Source organism: Gobius niger, assembly GCF_951799975.1.
Source record: "Gobius niger genome assembly, chromosome: 6".
NCBI classification, from domain to species: domain Eukaryota; kingdom Metazoa; phylum Chordata; class Actinopteri; order Gobiiformes; family Gobiidae; genus Gobius; species Gobius niger.
Window position 1 is genome coordinate 28,379,895 of NC_136857.1, and position 21,371 is coordinate 28,401,265.

The 21,371-nt window shown below is 41.7% G+C and overlaps 1 protein-coding gene across 1 annotated transcript; it reads left to right on the forward strand.

Moving 5' to 3' along the window:
• The first annotated feature begins 2,403 nt into the window (after positions 1 to 2,403).
• ptk6b (PTK6 protein tyrosine kinase 6b) lies at positions 2,404 to 17,443 on the forward strand. Its single transcript, XM_079558037.1, has 8 exons — positions 2,404 to 2,930; positions 8,101 to 8,222; positions 11,823 to 11,986; positions 13,773 to 13,938; positions 14,958 to 15,119; positions 16,019 to 16,200; positions 16,766 to 16,919; positions 16,995 to 17,443. Exons 1-8 carry the CDS (start codon positions 2,557 to 2,559, stop codon positions 17,186 to 17,188), a joined length of 1,518 nt encoding a protein of 505 aa, XP_079414163.1. The 5' UTR covers positions 2,404 to 2,556; the 3' UTR covers positions 17,189 to 17,443.
• The last annotated feature ends 3,928 nt before the right edge of the window (positions 17,444 to 21,371 follow it).

Sequence of the window (21,371 nt, forward strand, 5' to 3'; positions counted from 1 at the left end):
CAGAGGTGGATTTGTTTGTATGTTTGGGATCCTTGTCCTCCTGCATGTCCAAAGAGCGCTTTAGCTTGAGGGCTTGAACTGATGGCCGGACGTTTGTCCTCCAGGAGTTCCCGGTATAATTCATGATTCCATCAACGACAGCAGGTTGTCCAGGTCCTGAAGCCCCAGACCGTCTCTGACACCTATGTCACCTCCATGTTTGACTTGTGGCATGGCGTTCTTTTATCTGCACTGTTTTTACACCCAATGTAACGAGTCACAGACATGACAAAAGTTCGACTTTGGTCGGTCTACAGACCATTTCTCTAAAGGTCTTGGGAACCATCCAGATGTTTTTTGGCAAATGAGAGATGAGCTGTTGCGTTCTTATCTGTCAGCAGTGGTTTTGCTCAGAGTCCATCTTACAGTTATAGACTTTGACTGAGCCCAGTGAAGCTGCAGATCTTCAGGTGTCGTTCTGGGTTCTTTGGTGACCTCCTGGATGAGTCGCCGCTGCTCTTGGAGTCATTTTGTGGCGTTATAGGTTTTCTTAGGAGATTTACTACTTTGTTTGTCTGACTGGTCTAAATGTGAGATTTTCTTGATTCGACAAAGTTGGAGGTAAATCAGTCATGGGACTCAGTTTTTCCAAAAATCTGGTTATTCTGGGCACAATAATAATTCTAATCACAGAGGGGAGCATTTCCTTTTTCACACAGAGCCATGGAGGTTTGGATTTTTCTTTCCCTTATGCTACAGCTCTAGCTCAAGGGTCGTAGCAGAAAGGAGGAGCAGGAAAAGGGTTAAGCTCTAACATAGAGCATTTATTCCCAAAATAAATGTAGGAGAAACATGCAAAGCGGCCGGCGCAATGTGGCATCTCGGAGGCCAGGTGGAGAGGACCAGTGGAGCAGCCCCGGAGTGGGGAAGGGGCGGTGCCTTTATGCTGGCCGTCCCAACGGGAAACACCGGGCCCAGGCTCATCCGTGGTCACCTGAAAGTAATAGAACATTAGAATTGGCACAACCAGACGGCGCCCCCACACCTTCATAAATGTGATGTTCATTTTGAAACTGCATTTTGTATTCACTGATAATGTCCTTGTGTGATATAAGGGGGGCAGAAAGTGGCCAAAAGACAAATTGTTTTACTCTACTTTACTCTACGCAACTTAAAATGTGGAAGTTTGTTGCCCTTGATCCGTTGCCAGGATCACGCGCAAATCCTCATCAAAACCTTGCACTGCTTGTCACGCCTTAAAGGTTTAATGACCTTTACCGTAAGATTCATAAAAGTCTAATCATGCCCAGTCCTTTGTACGAGCTGAATAAACATATTCATGTGTTTGCATAAAAAATCCCAACATTTTCTACATTTTTCTTTCAAGTGTTTTGCAAAGTACGAACATTTGCAGAAGCGTTTGTGGAAAGTCCATGATTTCATTATTTTGCCTGAGTTACAGTCTAATGTTCCTTATTTCAATAGTGCACACTGCTATAAGCCTGAGGGGACAAACAAAGACAAATCTGGGTTTATCCATAATGCAGTGTTGGTTTATTTCAGGTTAGCAGTAGTTTTGTACTGGATTAGATCTGCTTTAGACTTCTTTAGCGTGGGTTTAACCTGGTTAAGATCTGATTTAATATCAGTTTAGTCTAGTGTTGGGTGAGTTTAGCCTTGGTTTAGTCTGGCATAAACTTCTTTAGTCTCAGTTAAGGCTTTAGGGCTTAACTTAAACTTATTCTTCACTTTCCAAGCACATTTCTGACATGACAGGGTGAAGCATGTTTCAGAACTGCTCAGGCACCATTTTCACAAAAGCCTAATTGCAATTTGATTTGCGATTTTCATGTTTGATACAGTTAAGTGCATAAACGGCAAAGATGATGAGTTAAGGCCAGTGCAACGTCTCATTTGAAAGACCTACGAAACTCATCTAAACTGTCGACCTTTTTCCTTGCAAAGTTGTCGTAATTGCAGTCACTTTTTTCACTTTCTTTTTCATCTAATTTTTGCCACTTTATGGTAGATTTTTTGTTGCTCTCATTGCTTTTATTTGTCAATTTTTTGTGGCTTTTTTTTAAAATCACTTTTTGTCACGTTTTTGTGTCTTTTTTTTTTTGTTGCGTTGCGTTTTCATCCTTGTTTTCTTCTTGTTCTTGTCGCTACTTTTTTTTCAAGAAGCCTGTAGATTTGGGTAAAGCCAAACTGGAGATCATGTTACTCGGTTCAGGTGGGGGTTAAGAGGTTAAAACAAATGTATCTAGACCTAAATACTAGAAAGAAGAAAAAAAACAAGATTACAGTCGTCACCAGATCAAGTCATTAAGTTGAAAATTGCTTTATGACTTCCCTCTTATCGAACTGTTCACGTCTGTTCCCGCCTCTCACCAGGAAGCTCCTCGCGCACTTCACGCTCCTCTACACCGAGAGCAGCGTGGGTTTCTCGGTGCCGCATTCCCGTCATACCTCAGACTCCACCGGCACAGCACCCGTCAGACAGGTCGGTGAGGTGAGCCGCGTCGACAGGGACCAAACACACCGCACCAGGACGCGCACATTACGCACGGAGTGTCCATGGATGGCTGCCGGCGCGTCTGTCCCTGCCTGGTCACGCTGTGGGACCGGATCCACGGCAAGAAAGATGGACCTGAAGATGACCCCGGGACGAGGGAAATAGTGGCGCCCACGCCGGCCAGGACGCCGCCGCCGCCCCCAAAGGGAGGTAGAGACAAGGGGTCCGAGTCGGGGTCCATTTACGTGGCGCTGTGGGCTTTTGAGGCGCGACATGAGGAGGAGCTGTCGTTCGAGACCGGGGACCTGTTCAACGTGGTCAGCCGGGATGGAGACTGGTGGAAGGCGAGGAAGATCGACGCGAACGGCCGCGTCCTTGGCACCGGATTCGTGCCGAACAACTACCTGGAGAGGGCCGAGTCTTTGACGAAGCAAGCGTGAGTTTTAAGCTTGAGTTAATCACGAATGGGCTCCGCTTGTTTTGAACACCCTCAAAAACAAAGTGCAGTCTAGAATAGGATTGGCGGCAGTTTATCAACTCATAGACAATCGATGTGCGTAAAAGTGACTTTGGACCAGTGTTATATATTTCGGCATAATAATAATGGCGGACTGGCCATATGTCCGTTCTGGAAGAGCACAGAAGGGCCACTGGCTCAAGGGCCACCGGTCCCGCCTCAACCGAGCTTTACCCAAATCTAAAAGATAAAAAGAAAAGCATCAAAATAGCGAGAAAAAGAGAATGAAAACATGAGAAAAACACGGACAAAAAAACACAACAAAAAATGATAGAAAAAAATAATGAAAAATTCAACAAAAATGTGACAAAAATTCAACAAAAATGTGACAAAAACTCAACAAAAATGTGACAAAAACTCAACAAAAATGTGACAAAAACTCAACAAAAATGTGACAAAAATTCAATAAAAATGTGACAAAAATTCAACAAAAATGTGACAAAAAATCAACAAAAATGTGACAAAAATTCAACAAAAATGTGACAAAAACTCAACAAAAATGTGACAAAAATTCAACAAAAATGTGACAAAAATTCAACAAAAATGTGACAAAAATTCAACAAAAATGTGACAAAAATGCAACAAAAATGTGACAAATGAAAAAAAAGGAAAAAAAAACATACAAAAGGTGACACAATACAGCAACAGCGCGAGGAAAAAGGTCAATTTTGTGGGTCTTAGCTTTCAAATGAGGTGTTACACAGCCAAAAGAGGACAGAATGCATTCGGTTAAGGCGGGTGGTTAGAGGTTAAAATATGTATTTGTGGAAGTATCGCATTTACGCTAATTTGGGCCAGGCTGGTCAGAGTCCAGGGCTGTTTTTCAGTCCCAGTCCACCCCTGAACCGAGCACATTTGCTCCAGTTTGGCTTTACCCAAACCTAAACGCTTCTCGACTGGAGCATCAGGCCAGTGTAACGCCTCATTTGAAAGCTAAGAGCGACAAAGCGTATCTGATTTTTGTCGTGTTCTATTTTATCAATTTTGTTTTTGTCACTTTTTTTTGTCGTGGTTCCATCACGTTTTTGTCTCTTTTTCTTGCGTTGTTGTTGCTTCACCGACATGTTTTTGTTGAATTTTTGTGGCTTTTGTTTTGTTTTTTTCTTCACTTTTCAATTGTGTTTTTGTTGCTCTTTTCCCGCTTTTTTATCCCACCTGAACCGAGAACATTTGCTCCGGTTCGGCTTTACCCAAATCTAAAAGCTTCTTGGAAAGTGTCAAAATAGCAACGAAAACGAGGATGAAACGCGACCCAAAAAAGTGACGAAAGAGTGATAGAAACATGATTCAAAGGGACTAGATAAAGTTGGCCATTTGTATACTCACTACTGCCACCTCAGGTCATACGTGTAACAGCAGCTTCTATTCTCTTTTTGAGTGACAGTGCAGGATTTTAGAGAGAATTTAAGAGAATTTATGGGGCCAAAGCACAGACTGACACAGTCAGTGCTACAGTGAAACATTTATGAACCAGTTGTTACTCTCTCCACTGTCACTTAGTTCACTCCGTGCTGTGCCCTTTGTTTGCACATTGAAGCAGGAGGAGTATTTCGCAACATACTTTTACTACATTTATAGCGATCAAATGACTTCTTCCCCGCGTGCTATCTCTCACAGCTCTTTCCAACCTTTGTCCAGTCCGCCCATGCTCCTCTGCTGACTGCCCTATCTGCTACACATCTGCCATTGCACCCAGTAAAAAGAACAAAATACAAGCATTCAGTTAATCCGAGGTGAAATCTATCCCGTTGTCATTTCTTTGTTTGCCATGCGATGCTGCCTGAAAACTTTATTTCCACACACATTGTAAAGCGGGCAGCCTGAACTTCCCTGTTTTGTGACTATATTTATCAGAGAGAAGTGGTGTGATCTTTCGCGCTGTTGGCAGGTGTCACAGTCCACAAGTTCTGATAAAGCATGATTATTCCCAATATGCTTTTTAAGTATTCAGGCTTTTTTGTTGAACTAGGAGAACTTAAAATAATGTACAGTATGTGTCTGGAAATTACCCCGTCATACAAATGTGGTTATAGAATCGTAATCAGAATAGTTTTTTATTGCCATTGTTTGGAAACAGGTTCACAAACGAGGATTTTCTCTCGGTGAGACGTGCAACATTAAACATAAAACCATATAACACAGAGTTTAGATAAAAATAAGCAATAAAACCTAGACAATAGGGCTATAAGGGCATGCTGCATAAAGAATATTATAAAAATAAGAAGTGAAATATGGTAAGATGGCAACAAATGACTTAGAACAACACTGGATTTACATATTGTGTAGGTGTATAAAGTGATAAGTGATACCAGTGGATCTAAGTGTGGACACACCACATAGTGCAATAAAACAGATTACAGTCTGTACTGAGTTATTAGGTCTTGTTATCGTTCATGGGTCTGACAGCGGTGTTCAAGAGGCGGGATCTATGGGTCTTGATAGACTGTAGCCTCCTGCCTGAGGGGAGAGGGGTGAATAGTCCACGTCTAGGGTGAGAAGGGTCAGCTGTGATCCGACCCACACGCCTCCGGGCCCTGGAGGTGAACAGGACTTGGAGAGATGGGAGCTTACAGCCAATTACCCTCTCAGCAGCAGCACAATGTGCTACAGTGCCGGTCTGTAGCGCCGGGGAACCACACGGTGATGGAGGAGGAGAGGATGGACTCGATGATGGCCGTGTAGAACTGCACCAGCATCTTGGTTGGCAACTTAAGTTTCCTCAGCTGCCGCAGGAAGAACATCCTCTGCTGGGCCTTCTTGATGAGGGAGCTGATGGTTGGCTCCCATTTGAGGTCCTGGGTGATGGTGGTGCCCAGGAAATGGAAGGAGTCCACAATGGAGATGGGGTGGGAGAGTCTGTCAGGACGAGGGGGGGCTGTGTCTTTCTTGAAGTCCATCATCTCAACTGTCTTCTGGGCGTTCAGCTCCAGGTTGTTGTGACTGCACCAGGACGCCGGCAGGTCCACCTCTCTCCTATAGGCGGACTCATCACCGTCCGAGATGAGCCTGATGAGGGTGGTGTCGTCCGCGAACGTGATCAGTTTTACGGACTGGTGACTGGAGGTGCAACAGTTTGTGTACAGGGAGAAGAGCCAGGGGGAAAGTACACAGCCCTGAGGAGTTCCTTTGTTTGTAGTCCGAGTGTCTGAGACGATCTTCCCCAGCCGCACGTGCTGTCTCTGGTCCGTCAGGAAGTCAGTGATCCACCTGCAGAGGGAGTCGGGCACGCTGAGCTGGTAGAGCTTGTCTCGTAGCGGTCCAGGGAGGATGTAGCCTATAGAGTTTAATAAATCACCGGGAAAGGGTACACTTTTCCCCAGTATCTCCGGTCACAAGAGCGACTTGGTAAAATGAGAGAGAGCGTAGGGCTGCACGATTAACCTTTATCGAATCGAATTTGAGGTTTGGGCTTCTGCGATTACCAAACCTCAAGGCGCCAAGGTTTTTTTGCTTTGTTTTCCTGCCTTGCAATTAGGGAATTATGCCATTATTGGAGTTTGCTTGATTTTGCGCAAATTGCTTGTTATTAACTGTCTATGGTTGGCAACATTGCTATATTTTTTATATATACTTTTTCAGAATAACATGGGACGACGCTCCATTTGCCATATAAGATCAAGGAATACAAGAAAAAAACGGACAAAATTTGGCTTTAAAGCTGCCCTAAGCTGTGTCTTTTGAGTATAGTGAACTCAGCTCTGCTCCACCACAACCCCCTCCCTTCACCTGGCTTTTTCCCTGCAACCCTTGAACGCCTCAGCCTCCGGTGCTGCTGTAATCATGAGGAGTAAAAGACCTGACAGCTCCTGTAGATATTGGATTATTAAACAAACGGACATTTCACAAGGATTTCAGCTGAGCAGGTCGATCAGATGTTTGTCAGTTCACTATCTTTATGTGAACGTCTGTCATAATGCTAAACTGTTTGCCGCTAACTGTTGCTGCGTCTTCTGCTTCGAACATTCCAGATCTCTCGTTCACGTGTTTGTGTTTACATGGTGCGGGGGGCATGTGGGGGTGAGGGGTGTGTTGGGGGTGCATAGAGATGCAATATGGGAATGCAGCGATGCCGGTCCGGCAAAACGGGGGCACTTAGAGTAGATTTAAATAGAAAAGTCTGGAAACATGTTTGACCTATAAAGACTTGACATTTATTTTGGCATGTAAAACATTACATGAGGAAACTCGCCATTGTGATGGACATCAAACTTTGAAACAATCCTGTAAATGAATGAGATGTGAATATAAATAATAAATCCACTTCATTTTGACTCGTTCCAACAATTCACAAGAGGAATATCTGTTTATCCGGCTTAGTGGAGCCTGATTGGCTGGAACATCTTACTCATGCGCAGTTAACTTATTATTACTGTCAATCATCTGTCGACTGTCAACATCGAATTTTGATTGGCTGATATCCCATCAGCAGAATCTGTCTTGAAGGTCCAAAAGAGAAGCAGCTCCCCAGAGGCGTTTAAGGCACTTTTTGAATAGGAAATCACAGTTACACTCTATAAAAACATTGCAAATTAAATATACTATTAATATATATAATACATTTGGCCAGGGCTAGCAGAAAAGCCTTGCTGGCCCCTGACGGTCACACTTAACAAACGCATATGAGGAGAGAGAAAAAGATTTTGAAAGAAAATGATCACGCTCCTTCCCCCTTCCCTCCTGACTGGACCGGACAGGCAAAGCACGTCTCATGTGATTCTGATTAGTTGCTGTTATCAACAAAGGGACTAAGAACATTTTAGCATTTCATTTTACTTGTTATGTCAATTTGCAGGCCCAGGTGGTCAACTATACCCAATCTATTACTTTTGTGAATCCTTAACAGACTATCACTGTAAATGCACCCTCAAGATACTGTCATGTATATTGTTCTGTAAATTGCTCTTCTACTATCCGTGGTACTCCTAGATCCCCCTTTAGGTTTAAATGACATAAGTACAAATCTGAATCGTCAATCTTTTGTCTTGATTGACGATCAGTCTTCTTTGGTAAACAATGATAGGAATCATTAAATAAAGGCGCAGTCCACATAGGAATATGAAAGTTGAACATGTTCTGTTTTTTTCTGCAGGTGGTACTTTGGTACGATGAACCGCTTCGAGGCGCAAGAAAACCTGATGACTCCAGACAACGACAACGGGGCCTTCCTGATCCGAGAGAGCGACAGAGACACAGTGGGATATGTGCTGTCAGGTAAAACTCAGGCTACGTTCACAAGGCAGGGCTTCATGCTCAACCTGGATTTTTAGAGATATCCAATATTTTGGAATTTGCTGTAGTAAACAAAGATAAACATGAGGAGAAATGTTTTGCAATATTTTCCCATTAATCTGCTGTAAATGACAAATGGCTTTAAATGCGATTTGTGTTCATGGCTTTGGACAAAGAGTTAGTGTATTATCAACCATATACAAAATAGCTCAACACAGGTGCATTTTATTGATGGCCTTTTGAACCACTGAGCATGTTAGGGATGCTCTGGATTAGTTTGTATACTGTTTATACACTGGTATATGGTTCTCACCTGGTATGGCTTCGGGACCCACCCCCACCCTAGTACAGGTATGGGCAAACCTTTTGCTGCAAGGGCCACACAAAGTTCCCACGAGGGCCGGACCAGTTGCAAATTGACTTAATTTTAACCCAATTGTTTTTAGACAATTGCATATTTTCTATATAGACTGTAATCTCCTGAGCACATGCAAAAGTGCAGCAGCTGCTGCAGTTATGCTTTTTCTTTCTTTATGTCTGTGAAAACATTAGTGGTTTTCACCCATTTTAGGCAATAAATATTGGGCTTCATCATGTTTTGTGGGCTGGATTGAAGTACGTATTTGGCCTTAGTTTGCCCACCTCTGCCCTTGTATGAAAATACTGTAATTTCATGGCGAATTATAACTGAAATCAAAACAAGGTGATAGACTCAGGTAGTGTTTTTATAATTTGTCAGAGGAAAAAGGAAATGCTCAGAGGGAAATCTTCACGACCCACTTTTGAGGCAAATGGTCACACCAGACGCCGGTGCCGACCCCTTCGATGAAGCAAGAGTGTTGTTGTTTAATTGTGAGGGAATGACACATTATTGTGGAAAAAGGGAAGAGAAAAGAGGAAGAAAAGCCATCGTAATGGTTCCACATTGACGCAGGGCCTTGTATTGCCTATACTGTCCCATTGATAACATGGGACAGTGTGAATCCATACATGCACTCGTTTTAAGTTAAGGTAGGTCATGGCAGGTGATATCATTTTTTCGAGTGGCCAATTTTTTTGTTTTTTTATACGTACATATGCACTTTCAGGTTTGTCGTGCTTTGTGCTTTTGTTCACTGAAAACTACTTAAAGAAGCAGCAAGCTAAAGATATCGTTCATCCCCGCTGACAAAGTCTTTGCATAAAAAAAACAAAATCGATCTGTTATTCGGATTTTGTGGCTAAAAATATAGGCAACTTTTGTAAAATGTCAAATTTCAAGATGATAGCAATAAATGAAAGAAAGCCTGCAGTCTTCTTTCTTACATTTATGTAATCTGCAGCTGAAGTTTCAAATCATCTGCTGTGTCTGACCTTAATCACATTCGAATTGAAATTGCAATTTGACGATTAAGTGAAGGGCTGTAATTATTTAGGAGATATAACACAATAGGTTGTATATAAAAGCCTAAGCCTGTGTGCGTCATTAATTGACTACAATTAGATGACTGACTCTGGTATGAACCCTGGCAGCTGGAGACACATCAGATCAGTGTAGTTTCATAGGTTTGACTGGGTGTGAACTGAAGAGATGTGTCATCAACAACAGGCTGCGCCCTTTGGTACTTTGGACAAGTTGAACTAGTGCCCTCAGGAGCACGCTTACCGCAAATCATAAATCTAAACATGCAGTAAATGTAAACGGACCTCCTGAAGTCTACATTCTTCAGGACTTTATGGTGCAGGCGCTGGTGCACTTTCAGGAATAAAATCAGCTTGTTTTGTACAGCTCGCCTCACCCTGGTTTTCCTCAACCTTCCTTATGGACCAACATAAAGATCTATGGAGGCAAAGTGATGAAGAATAACGTGCACATATCAAACAGGAGCATAGGAGTGACATTTCCCCTTTTGTTTAGTTTGTCAGTGGTCAGACAAATCAAGCTTCACAAAACGAGTAAAGTTTCCTTGGAAGAGCGCCAGAGTTCACCTCAGCATTGATTTCAACTTGAATAACTTACTGTAGATAAGAGGGCTTCGCACGTCAAATACACTTAAGGCTGGTGTGTAGGAGACGAGGAAGCAACTCATGTGACATCCATCAGGGAAAATCCTGCACACTGCCAAAACTTACAAAAATATATTTGATAGCGATTTTTCCTGCTCAATGTAAATCTAATAACTTAAATACAAGGCTACAATCTGGTGTGGCTTGTTTACATGCATGAGACCCATGTATGTTCATTAACATGCACTGTCCCATGAAATATGACAGACAAAGCATATTCTTGGACATTTGGCTTCATCTGGCTGGGGCAGTAGCACCCATATAGTTTACCAAAACATGCATGTGCATGTTGTTCCTCAAGGCTTACAGCGATCCCCGCGTCAGTCTCTGTCAGACCAAAGTGCATTATCTGAGTAAATTTTTTTAGTTTATTTGTTCATTTGAACTGTACACAATCTTGATATTTTCCCCCCTCTTCACTTTACACAGTTCACTTTATATAATTACAGATATGGGATTATGGGATCTGTTTTTTTTATGTATGTATTTGGAATGAAGAGCTGAAATAAGCCTTTAGACTTCAGTGCAGGTCGGCTAGAACAGTTGTTCCTAAAGTGAGGGAACCCCTCGGGGAGTCAAGAGGCCTTGGATGGGGGTCTCCAGATGAAACAAAAGGAAAAATGCTACTGTTTTTAGTATATTTTTGAGTGTAAAACAGCACATAACTTGTGAAATCAATTCAATTATTTAAAAAATTCTGCCCAAAAGTAGCATAAGAGGCAATATCTTTATACAATGGGGGTCCTGAGTTGTTTATGTATCAATTTTGGGGGTCTCAGCCAATAAAGATTGTCAACCCCTGGTCTGGAACACCTCCAGTGTCATCACTCACCGCAAGGGCTCTCCACAAGTCTGTGGCCTGAGCCCCCTGTTGTTCAGGCTGCAGCTACACTTTAGACAGAGATGGGTTGAAAATGCACATTGTTAAAATAATTAAGGCTAAAATTGAATAAATAAATAACCATTATCTGTGTAAATAAATATGTGGTGGCAATGAAAGAGTGGGATTTTACACTAAACTTGGAAGGCAAGTCAAACTCCTGCGTGAGAGGCATAAAATTCCAGCTTTGAGTCAGAAGCAAACTGCCGAACGGGAGAGAAGAGGTGAAACATCTTCTGTTCATAATAACCCCGTATGGATGATGACTTATTTAATGCTTTCATTTATTGTGAAACATTCAGCATTAAAATGAAGCTAAACACCCATATCCGCAGTCTATCAGCAGAAAAGAAAGTCGGTTTAGTGTTTAGGTCCACTTTAAAAACAATCATCAGAATAAACAAAAGGGTTTGTGAAAGGGACACCCCAGAAGAGGTCTTTTGCCTACAAATACTAATACTAACACAAACAGAGCTTTTATAATAAAGTGAATATAATAATTACTCTTCAACAATACGAGTCCAGTGTTCAAATTCTTGACCATGTGGGGGCTTTTGATTTCCCTTTGTTTGGGTGTTTTTCCTTTGAGTTCCCTCGAAACAGCTAAACTCCGATTTATTTTCTGATTCCTGACGGTTCTTGGTCTTTTCGTGCAGTGAGGTCGAGCACACGGGTGAAGCACTTTAAAGTGATGAAGGACGGCAGCGAGCAGTTCCACATCGAGCCTTCCCCACACTTCTCCACTCTGCTGGACATGGTTGAGCACTACAGCAACTACAGCCTGAGCTCCGTGGGGCGACTGGGCAAACCATGTAAACGGGTACAATCTCAAACACAACACACTTTCATCCAGCACGGTTTGACAACACCCCAGCATCTATTGCCAGACGATTTAAAAGGCTTTAGTTCAGAGGCCCACTCAGCTGCCTCTGTAGAACCGGGCTCGACTTTGTGACAAAAATACAGAACAAATGGAATCCTGAATTGATTTGAAACGTAAAGCAAAGTTTTACAGTCGGATAGGGACAATTCTGTGTTTTAAGCGATGGGCGACAACAACCCTAGCTTTGGACTTGTGTCATATAAAAAGTGCTATACAAATAAGATTCCCTTCCTAAGATGGCTGCTGCTTCTGTTCTAAATGAGAATAACAAAAAACACAGCAGCTGGCAGGTCTAATAGGGATTTGTTTCACTCATTACTTTACAAGGCTACAAAAGTTGGATGTAAACCAGGGGATTTTTTTTTGGGCCTTGTTCCCCTTTTACCCAATCACGACTACTTAACATTTAAATATCCTCTGTTATGATTTGGTTACCGACTTGTTTTTCAGAGAGGCCTCTGTTCCTCTGCTCCACCGACTGAGACATGGAGAAAATCATATCCATCCACCGCAGAGTTAGCCTCCATTCTGCTGGTGTATTTGGAATGACAGGAACTGACAGCATCGTTGCTATTTTCCAACTAGATCTGGAGCATAATTTCCATCTCCTTGTCTCCTCGGTATTCTAAATCCATGGATTCATAGTATTTACGTCCCAAGAAGCACATGTGCTATGTACTGTTTTGTTCCATTTTGTCCACACACATGCTTGCCATCTGAACTGGCTCTGTTTTTGAAATAACAATCGCTTTGTCTTCATATGGAAAGAAAAAAAGGCACAAGTAACACTTTAAAACTGACTCTGTGCATAACTTCAAATTATAACAACGCCGCCCAAGAAGTGACTTCCTGTTTTGATCCAGCACACCAAAATAAAAGCACCATCCTATTCATTAGTTCAACTTTCTTTCTGCCCAACTATTAGCAGGCAAGGTGCAAGGCAAGTTTATTTGTAGAGCACAATTCATACACAAGGCAATTCAAAGTGCTTCACAGTTGCATAAACATAGGAAAACAAATACAATCAATAAAAACATCAACATAGAATTAATCAATTAAAGTAAGAGGCAAGAGTGTAGATAAAATACTTTCAGTTATATGCATTATTAAGTCTTGTTTTGACTCGCTCTGTCTTGAGCACTATTTTTTCTTGCTCGTTCACACAAAGTTTCCTAACCTCTGTTTTGTAGCTCCTTCTCCTCTGGACATCAACATAAAATTAATCAACACACAGTAAAAGGCAAGAGTGTAGATAAAATACGTTCAGTCATATGCACGGGCAAAAATAACTGTTTTCAGCCTGGATTTGAACATTGTCAGAGTTGAGGCCTGTCTCACACCCTCATGAAGACTGTTCCAGATTTTAGCTGCATGAAACTGAAACGCAGCCTCACCGTGTTTATTATTGACTCTGGGAACCACCAGGAGGCCCCTCCCTGAAGTTCTCAGGGCCCAAGATGGTTCATACGGCTCTAACATGTCAGAGATGTACAAAACACTAAAAACGTGTGCGTTCAATTATATTCTTGTAATGTTACAACTACCTGCTGAACTAATCATTTAGATGAGCCGTGTGCTTTTATTTTGGCGTGCTGGATCGAAACAGGAAGTTACTTCTTGGGCGGCGTTTGAAGTTATGCACTAGTTATGTCAATTGTAGTTTGGGCTTTCGAGGTGATTTAACCACTGTCTTCTCTTACCCATGTGCGTGTTCTGCATGCAGAAAAAGCCGGAGCCCACAGACCTGAACCATTTGATAAAGGACGAGTGGGAGCTGCCCAAAGAGGAGTTCAGCCTGGAGGAGGAGCTGGGCAGCGGCTTCTTCGCTGACGTCTACCGGGGGCGCTGGAAGAGCCACATCAACGTGGCCATCAAGATCATCAAGAACGGTAACAACTGCTGGAAAAAATGTTGGCTCTATGCGTTCTTCCATTTTGCTCTAGGAGTAGAAAGAAGTGTTACCTAGGTAGACAATTAGACTGACCTTCTTCTTACGGCCACTGTGGATGATCTGCAAACTGTTGTAAACTTCAACCAAGCCATGTGACATTTTAATTCAGTTCAGAGTGTCACAGCTGTTTCCCTGAAGGTTCACGACTGCCATAACTTGATTGCTCAATGATAAAGTGCAATAATGAAAGAAGTGTTATTTCAGCGTAGAAGGGATTTTCCTCCCGTTCTCAGGAACGGGCGGAGTCTGACTCTGCTGACTCACAGTTTCAGGTGCTGTGCTATTGTGTTGCTACTTAGAATTATTAGATCAAAATAGGTCATCCACATTCCAACTTGGAAGACAAAAGGCCATTGTTTTTTTTTTATATACTAGAATCACCAGATGTATTATTTTGGTATATTTTAAAAACTAATGTCACTGAATACAGGTGAAACTGGGAAAATTTGAATATCGTTAAAAAGTGCATTCACTTCTGTTATTCAATTTAAACTGTGAAATATATGATAGACTCATTACATACAAAGTGAGACATGTGTAGCCTTTATTTCTTATCATGTTGATTATTATGGTTCAGCTTGTAAAAACCCCAAATTAAAAATGTCATACAATTAGAATATTTTTGAAAATGGACTGTAAGCCATAATCATCAAAATTATAACAAACAAAGGCTTGACATATGTTACTTTGCATGTATGAGTCTCTATCATATATCAGGTTCACATTTTAAGTTGAATTACAGAAATGAATGAACTTTTGAACGATATTCTAATTTTCCGAGTTTCACCTGTATACCATATATACTGTGTCAAAGTAAAAAGTGAGCGAAATGTTGTCAATAAAGTCATTGGTAGGTGCAGAAGGTGTAGACTCCTTTGAGAGCATATTTATTGAATAGTATCCTGAACATTCATGCTCCCATCAGGTCTTCCTTTCTGACGAGGTTTCTCTCTTCAGACTCGGAGATGAACCATCAGGAGTTTGTTCGGGAGGTGGAGATGTTGAAGAAGCTGCGTCACCGTCACCTGATCTCTCTGTTCGCTGTGTGTACTGATTCTCCTCCATATTATATAGTGACGGAGCTGATGGAGAAGGGCAGCCTGCTACACTTCCTCAGAGGTCAGTGAACCGCTGGATCAAACATACATCAGCAATAAGTCATAGGCCCGTAATCAACCTTTTCTATTCACTAAATCAACTGAACGTGATTCAAAACAAGGACATTTCATGTTTTAGCGACCCCATATACTCTTCGGACACTGCTTATAAAATGTGTTATATAAATAAACATTTATGGGCCAAGTCAAGATATGATATAAGGAAGAGAAGAAGGTCGGCCCCACATTGGATCCCTGAGGCCCACCACCGGTGACGTAAAGAGGCTTTGACATTATAGAATTAACATATACTAGTTTGATCATCTTTCAAAGATGCTGTTTGTGTTTCGAACTGAATATTGCCCTGGTTAACAATATTAAAGGTGCATTATGTAACATTTTATTTGGAAAAAAAGCTGATATTAATCTGTACCTTGACCTTTCAGTGACCCAGTGGCTGTCTGGGTGGTTTGCATAGTACCTTTGCTTTCCATCACTGCTGCCTCAAAGATGCTCTTTTTACAGTTTCTGGTAGGTTTTCTGAGTGGAATGTATGCGTGACCATGGGGATGGTTCTACCAGAAGCCCCATGAACAATTGGTCCTGGAGCGCCCTATGGCAACTGTGATGGAAAGTAAAGGAGCCATGCTACCACTCAGACAGCCCCTGGGTCTGTATGAGTGTTGAAAGATCGAACCCTAACAAATATCTACTTTGTCCATGTAAAAAAATACATAATGCACCTTTAAAGAGTTGTTTATTGATAACTGTTTCAATTTCTTTCATGTCATGTTATTTCCATATACTGATACGTCTGTTGCTGTGTTGAGGGGGGCTGGTTTGATCCTTATTTGGAATTGCAATGATCAATGCATTCTATTTAGTGCTGTTTTGTGTTTCGCCCCTCATTATTTCCTGTAGGTCCAGAGGGGCAGCACCAGGACATGGTGTCACTAGTGGACATGGGAGCACAGGTGGCTGATGGGATGTCCTACCTAGAAGAGAACAACTGCATCCACAGAGACCTGGCGGCTCGGAACGTCCTGGTCGGAGAGGGTTATATATGTAAAGTGGCCGACTTCGGACTGGGACGTATTATCAAGGTACGACAAGGCTTAGTGCACTCCTGATCAAAAGCTTAAGACCAGTTGAAAAATGGCAAAAAAAAGTCACATTTTGCATTGTTAAATCTTAACAAGTTTCCAAGCAGAACTTCAATATGCAACAAAAAGAAATTGGAGTGAAAAAAAAAAAAGAAAATAGCAAATCTTTTATTGAAAACATCCATTGCACTGAAATTAGTCCTGTAATGCCACAATATTGAAACTAAATTAACTGGTCCACCTTAAATTTGGTTTTGCACATGGTTTTAAAGACCTGAATTCTTCAATCAAAACGTCTCATTGATAGTAAATGGAGGACCTTCAGGGGTCCTTGTTTGGCAAGGGAGACCTCCTGCAATAATTCCGTGTAGAAGCTGGCTCTCCCACGCAGGGTTACTGCCACAGCTCTGCAGCCCCTCCACTCAGCCTCAAAATGTACCATTTGTTAAACAGTTACATTTTTAGCTTTGTTTCTGCCTCTCTGCAAGGCCTGCAGCCACCACAGTCAATCTTTTAAGATGGCATTAAATGTGAATTATTAATTTATATAATCATCTTTTTCCAGGAGCCCTTTTATGTATCTGAAGAGAAAAAGATTCCTTACAAGTGGAGCGCCCCCGAAGCAATCAGCCACGGAAAGTTCTCAAGCAAATCTGACGTCTGGTCGTTTGGAGTTTTACTTCATGAAATCATCACATTCGGAGGCATCCCGTACCCAGGTCAGCCTCTCTACATTGTCAAAATACATGGATTTTATTGTCATCTGTATTAAATCGTGACTTTTTTTTTTTCAGGATTTACTAACAAGGAGGTGTTCGATCAGGTGATGGATGGATACCGCATGCCCCGTCCCATTAAGTGTCCGGAGTTTCTGTACACCATCATGATGGAGTGTTGGTGCCTGGAGCCAGAGAACAGACCGGCCTTCAAGTCACTGAAGCGTCGTCTTGACAGCAGCATCACGTCATATGAGTGGGACAACAACTGAACTCTGGGCTGGGAAAACGCCAAGGCTGTCGCTGAAAGAACGACTGATCGCAATAGACAAACGTGATCCATAAGCACGGACTAAAAATGGACTGTAGATTGAAATACATTCAATAATTGACAGTTGTATATAGATGATATTTAATATAATAATGACGTTTAGCCTTGTTCTTTGGATTTTCAGGGTAATACCAACAAAAGCTGATGAACTGTACAAAACGGAACCATGAAGAAATCTATTGTCCTTTCTCGAGTCTCGATCCTTTCAGCAAAGTATTTAGACCACGTATTGACCTCCCAATGTGACCCACTGTATTTCACTGGCAATAACATCAAATACGAGACATGTAAATAATGAAGCTGCTAGCTTTCATGGTCACTATGCTAATTGCTACATCAAATAAAACAGTTTACCTCTGCTACACCCTGTAATATTTTTTTTGCATAAGTAAAAGTAGTTGCATGGCCTGCCACCCACTCCTACTTCTTGCACCTGTTCAAAAGCAGGATCGTCTGGAACTTTGCTCACAGTCAATCAGATGTACAAAGGTTTTATATCGATCGATTTAAAAAAAACAACAACAACAACACACATATAGAAAGATTGGCTTTTTTTGGATGAGTATGGAGAAAAAGACGATATACAATTGAGATGCTAAATAGTTAATGCACAGTGTCGGCTAAAAAATCAGCTAAAAGACATACAGTAAAAACGTATTATCGCTGCTGTGTTGAGTTGAAAGGTCAAAGGTTATCTCATCTCGGGAACTCGGGCATCAAAATTACCTCCCAGTTTCCCAGTGGAAAAACAATTTTCTAGTCAGCAAGTGGTATTTACCATAATTACCAGAGCACATGAAGGCAGCATGAGTTCCCGAGGTGAGAAAACCGTTGACCTTTCAACACAACACAGCAGCGATAATATGTTTTTATGTCTTTTAGCTGATTGTTATGAAGCTGACACTATGTATTTTGCTATTTAGCCACTGCATTTTAATATCGTCTCTTTTTATAAACCTACTTACCTAATATATAGGCTATGCTTTTTTATTAAAGCAGATAAAGCAGCTGCAGTTCATTTACATTTCCTTGAGTAAAGTATGCTACACTTTTGAGAGAAGTTGAGAAGAAGAGATGGTTACTTAATACTGTAGCTAATGGTCTCTTTTCGCCTTTGCTTCAGCTCCTTGTAGATTTTCTGTTCTGTTTATTGAAACTTAGCCAGTAGCTACAGCATTTTGATGTTTTTCAGTTTTTCTGCAGCTCTTTTGCTCAATATGGACATGCTGTATGTCTTTATTTTGGATTTTCTGAGTACTTCGCAGTCGCTGGGTTTTTCAGATGAATTAGCCTCTGCCTCCTGGGCATAAAACGGTGTAAGAATCGCCAAAAGTGTTAGCTGCGAGCTAGCGGCTAGTTAGCAACATTAGCCTGTATCATGTAAACACTGCAGACTCCACGCTGTAGCACTAACACTAACTGTAGCACTGTACAATAGACCAGGACTCCCCTGAAAAAGAGATTCTTTATCTCAGTGGGACTATCCTGGTTAGATAAAGGTCAATAACTAACAACATTTAGCTCTGGTTAAATCCAGCACAGACTCTGTAATAAAGTCAGCTCTGTGTGGGATATTGAATTTCCACTAAACAATTCTCCAGTTTGTTGCTATTTTTTCTCCTCAGTCCTGTAGGAGCACCGGGCACACGTCAAGTGGTATCAGTTTCTGGTATCGGGGCCTCATGAATGAGTACAAGTATGAGTACAAGCATTTGGTATCGGCCCGATACCTGATGCTGATGTCGGTATCGGTGCATCCCTAGATTCACTTTACTGAGACAAAAAGCTGTTGAACATAATGCACTCGTAATTTCCAATGCAGAATGAGCAGTGCTGTGCACGGTCCTTTCCTTGCAAAACCTTTGTGGTCGTCTGGTGAGCTTTACTGGGAAAAAAATGTTGTAATCAAATATTTGCATTGTCTGTGAGTAAGTGAATGGAGCACGAGCTTGAGAGGCTGTGCATTGCTGCTCCTTGCTGTGTCTCTTCCTCATCTTGGTAAATTCATGTGCAGGTTAGAAAAAACATGGCGGCGCCATGCTAAATTAGCATTATGCTATTTTATTTTTCTTTTCCTGATATAAACCAATTTAAATGCTCTTTTTGTTTGATGTACGAGTATGCTAATAGAGATTTGAGGTTACAACATCTTAGCAAAGCACCTTTGGTTGATTTTGCACTAATTTTGATGATGATTATTATTATTAGGTTAAATGCACATGAGGGGATTTACCATGTGAAAGCTTCTGAAACGCTAATCCCAGTAGCTCAAATAGGGTTTCTACTGTAAAATGGGATAACTTTTGAAGGGGGATACATTGTTTTATTACCCACTTGATGATGAAATAATTTAATTGTAATTCATTTTATGATTTGGAAAAGGTTAAAAACGATAAAAATAAAAATAAGTTAATTGGTTATAATATTTTTGATTAAAAATACAGCTATAGCAGTGAGAAGAGATATAATAATGGAATTGAATGAGCTGTGTACAATGATGCTCTCATTGTTGTGCTGGCCAGGTTCTCAGTGACAATTAAGAAAACCTCAGATTGGATTCTTCTCTCCGGATGGAGCTGGTGAGCCTGTGCCCAGAACCGAACCAGATCCTCGTTGGATGAACCTTCATTCTTCTTTCCAAACTCCAGAGTGGTAACAACTCAAAAACCACCACACAAAGGAAAAGGAAATGAACTTAAAGATATATTGACTGGACGAACAACTAAAAAAGGACAAACAAACGCTGAGCTCAGTAGGACTTGGATTTTTTTAATATTGAGATGCAGTTTACAGAATACACCCTTTGCATCATATCTGGCTTTTTCACGCTTGTCAGTCAAACCCATCAGGAATTTGAAGAAATCAGCCCTGATCCCAGAGACACGTCTTTGTAAAGAATAGGAAAAGCGTGTGTTCTACCTGTCCAGGCTAAAAACGTAGTGCTGTAAGACGGCTTATACAACACAACCACTGCCAGACTTTTAAACTGCTATTCCACATATAATATAAAGGCTCTTGGTAACTCCACCTCTGTTCATTCTGCTAAAGTATTGAAACCTGAAAGTGTAGCAACTATGCTTAGCCTCTACTCTAAACTCACCGTAAAAGATTTTAATCCTTGTGAATGAGGAAGTGCCGACGCCGTCTCTTAATAAAGCATTCCTGTCACAGTTGGCTGTTTTGACCTGTCTGACTGGTGTAGTGAGAGTCACACGAGGCGAAGACAGAGCCACTCCACAGCAGCAGCTCCAACAGAGAGGTTAGCTATGGGTGACAGCGACTTCAGAGTCTGTCCCTGTGTGTCCTCTCTGTGGGACAGGCTCACAGGACGTAAGAAGACTGAAGACCGGCCCGCTCCAGCCCAGGTGGAGATGACTCCAGCGCCCCCTTCCCCGGTGGGCAAGTCCCGGACTGAATCGCTCTACGTGGGACTGTGGGATTTTGCTGGAGGACAAGAAGACGAGATGTCCTTTCAGAAGGGGGACATGTTTAAGGTGTTGGGGCGCAGCGAGGAGTGGTGGACAGTGCAGAGGGTTGATAAGAACGGAAATGTCCGCGGCACCGGGAATGTTCCCTATAACTATCTGGAGAGAGTGGAATCACTGGAGACACAACCGTGAGTTTCATTTAAACTGTTACAGCATTAGAACTGGTAACAATCACAGTCTGTGTGGGATTTAGGTGCTATGTGTTTGTAATATAATATAGTAGTAGTAGTTCTTGGTATTAAGAAGAATACATTGTAGACCAGTTGCATATTACAGTCATTGCACAAACTTGGGCGTCTATTACGGCCCTGAGCCTTTCTATAAACATGTAAGAACACTTCATATCAGATGTGAATGTTGATAATATTAAGGCTAAACTGTGTTCAAGCTACTGCCTTTAGCTATAGCATTAGTGAAAGCATTGGCTGCGCTGCAGTAAGCCTGCAGACCAGAGCCGCTGCAGAATCACAGCAACTTTTTATCAAACCCAATCCAAACTCTCACAAACAAAGCCTGGATCAGCTACCGGTACGATATTGAATATATTTATGTTTCCATGATGAGGGAGTGCAGTGTTGGGGAGTAATACATGTATTTAGAATACTCATTTTGAGCTACTGTATTCTGGTAAAGTTA

Bases quoted from the DNA above. Each gene is read 5' to 3' on its own strand.
- ptk6b (XM_079558037.1), top strand. From the start codon at position 2,557: ATGGATGGCTGCCGGCGCGTCTGTCCCTGCCTGGTCACGCTGTGGGAC. The intron at 2,931-8,100 runs GTGAGTTTTAAG...TTTTTTCTGCAG, and splicing joins GAGTCTTTGACGAAGCAAGC to GTGGTACTTTGGTACGATGA. The intron at 11,987-13,772 runs GTACAATCTCAA...TTCTGCATGCAG, and splicing joins TGGGCAAACCATGTAAACGG to AAAAAGCCGGAGCCCACAGA.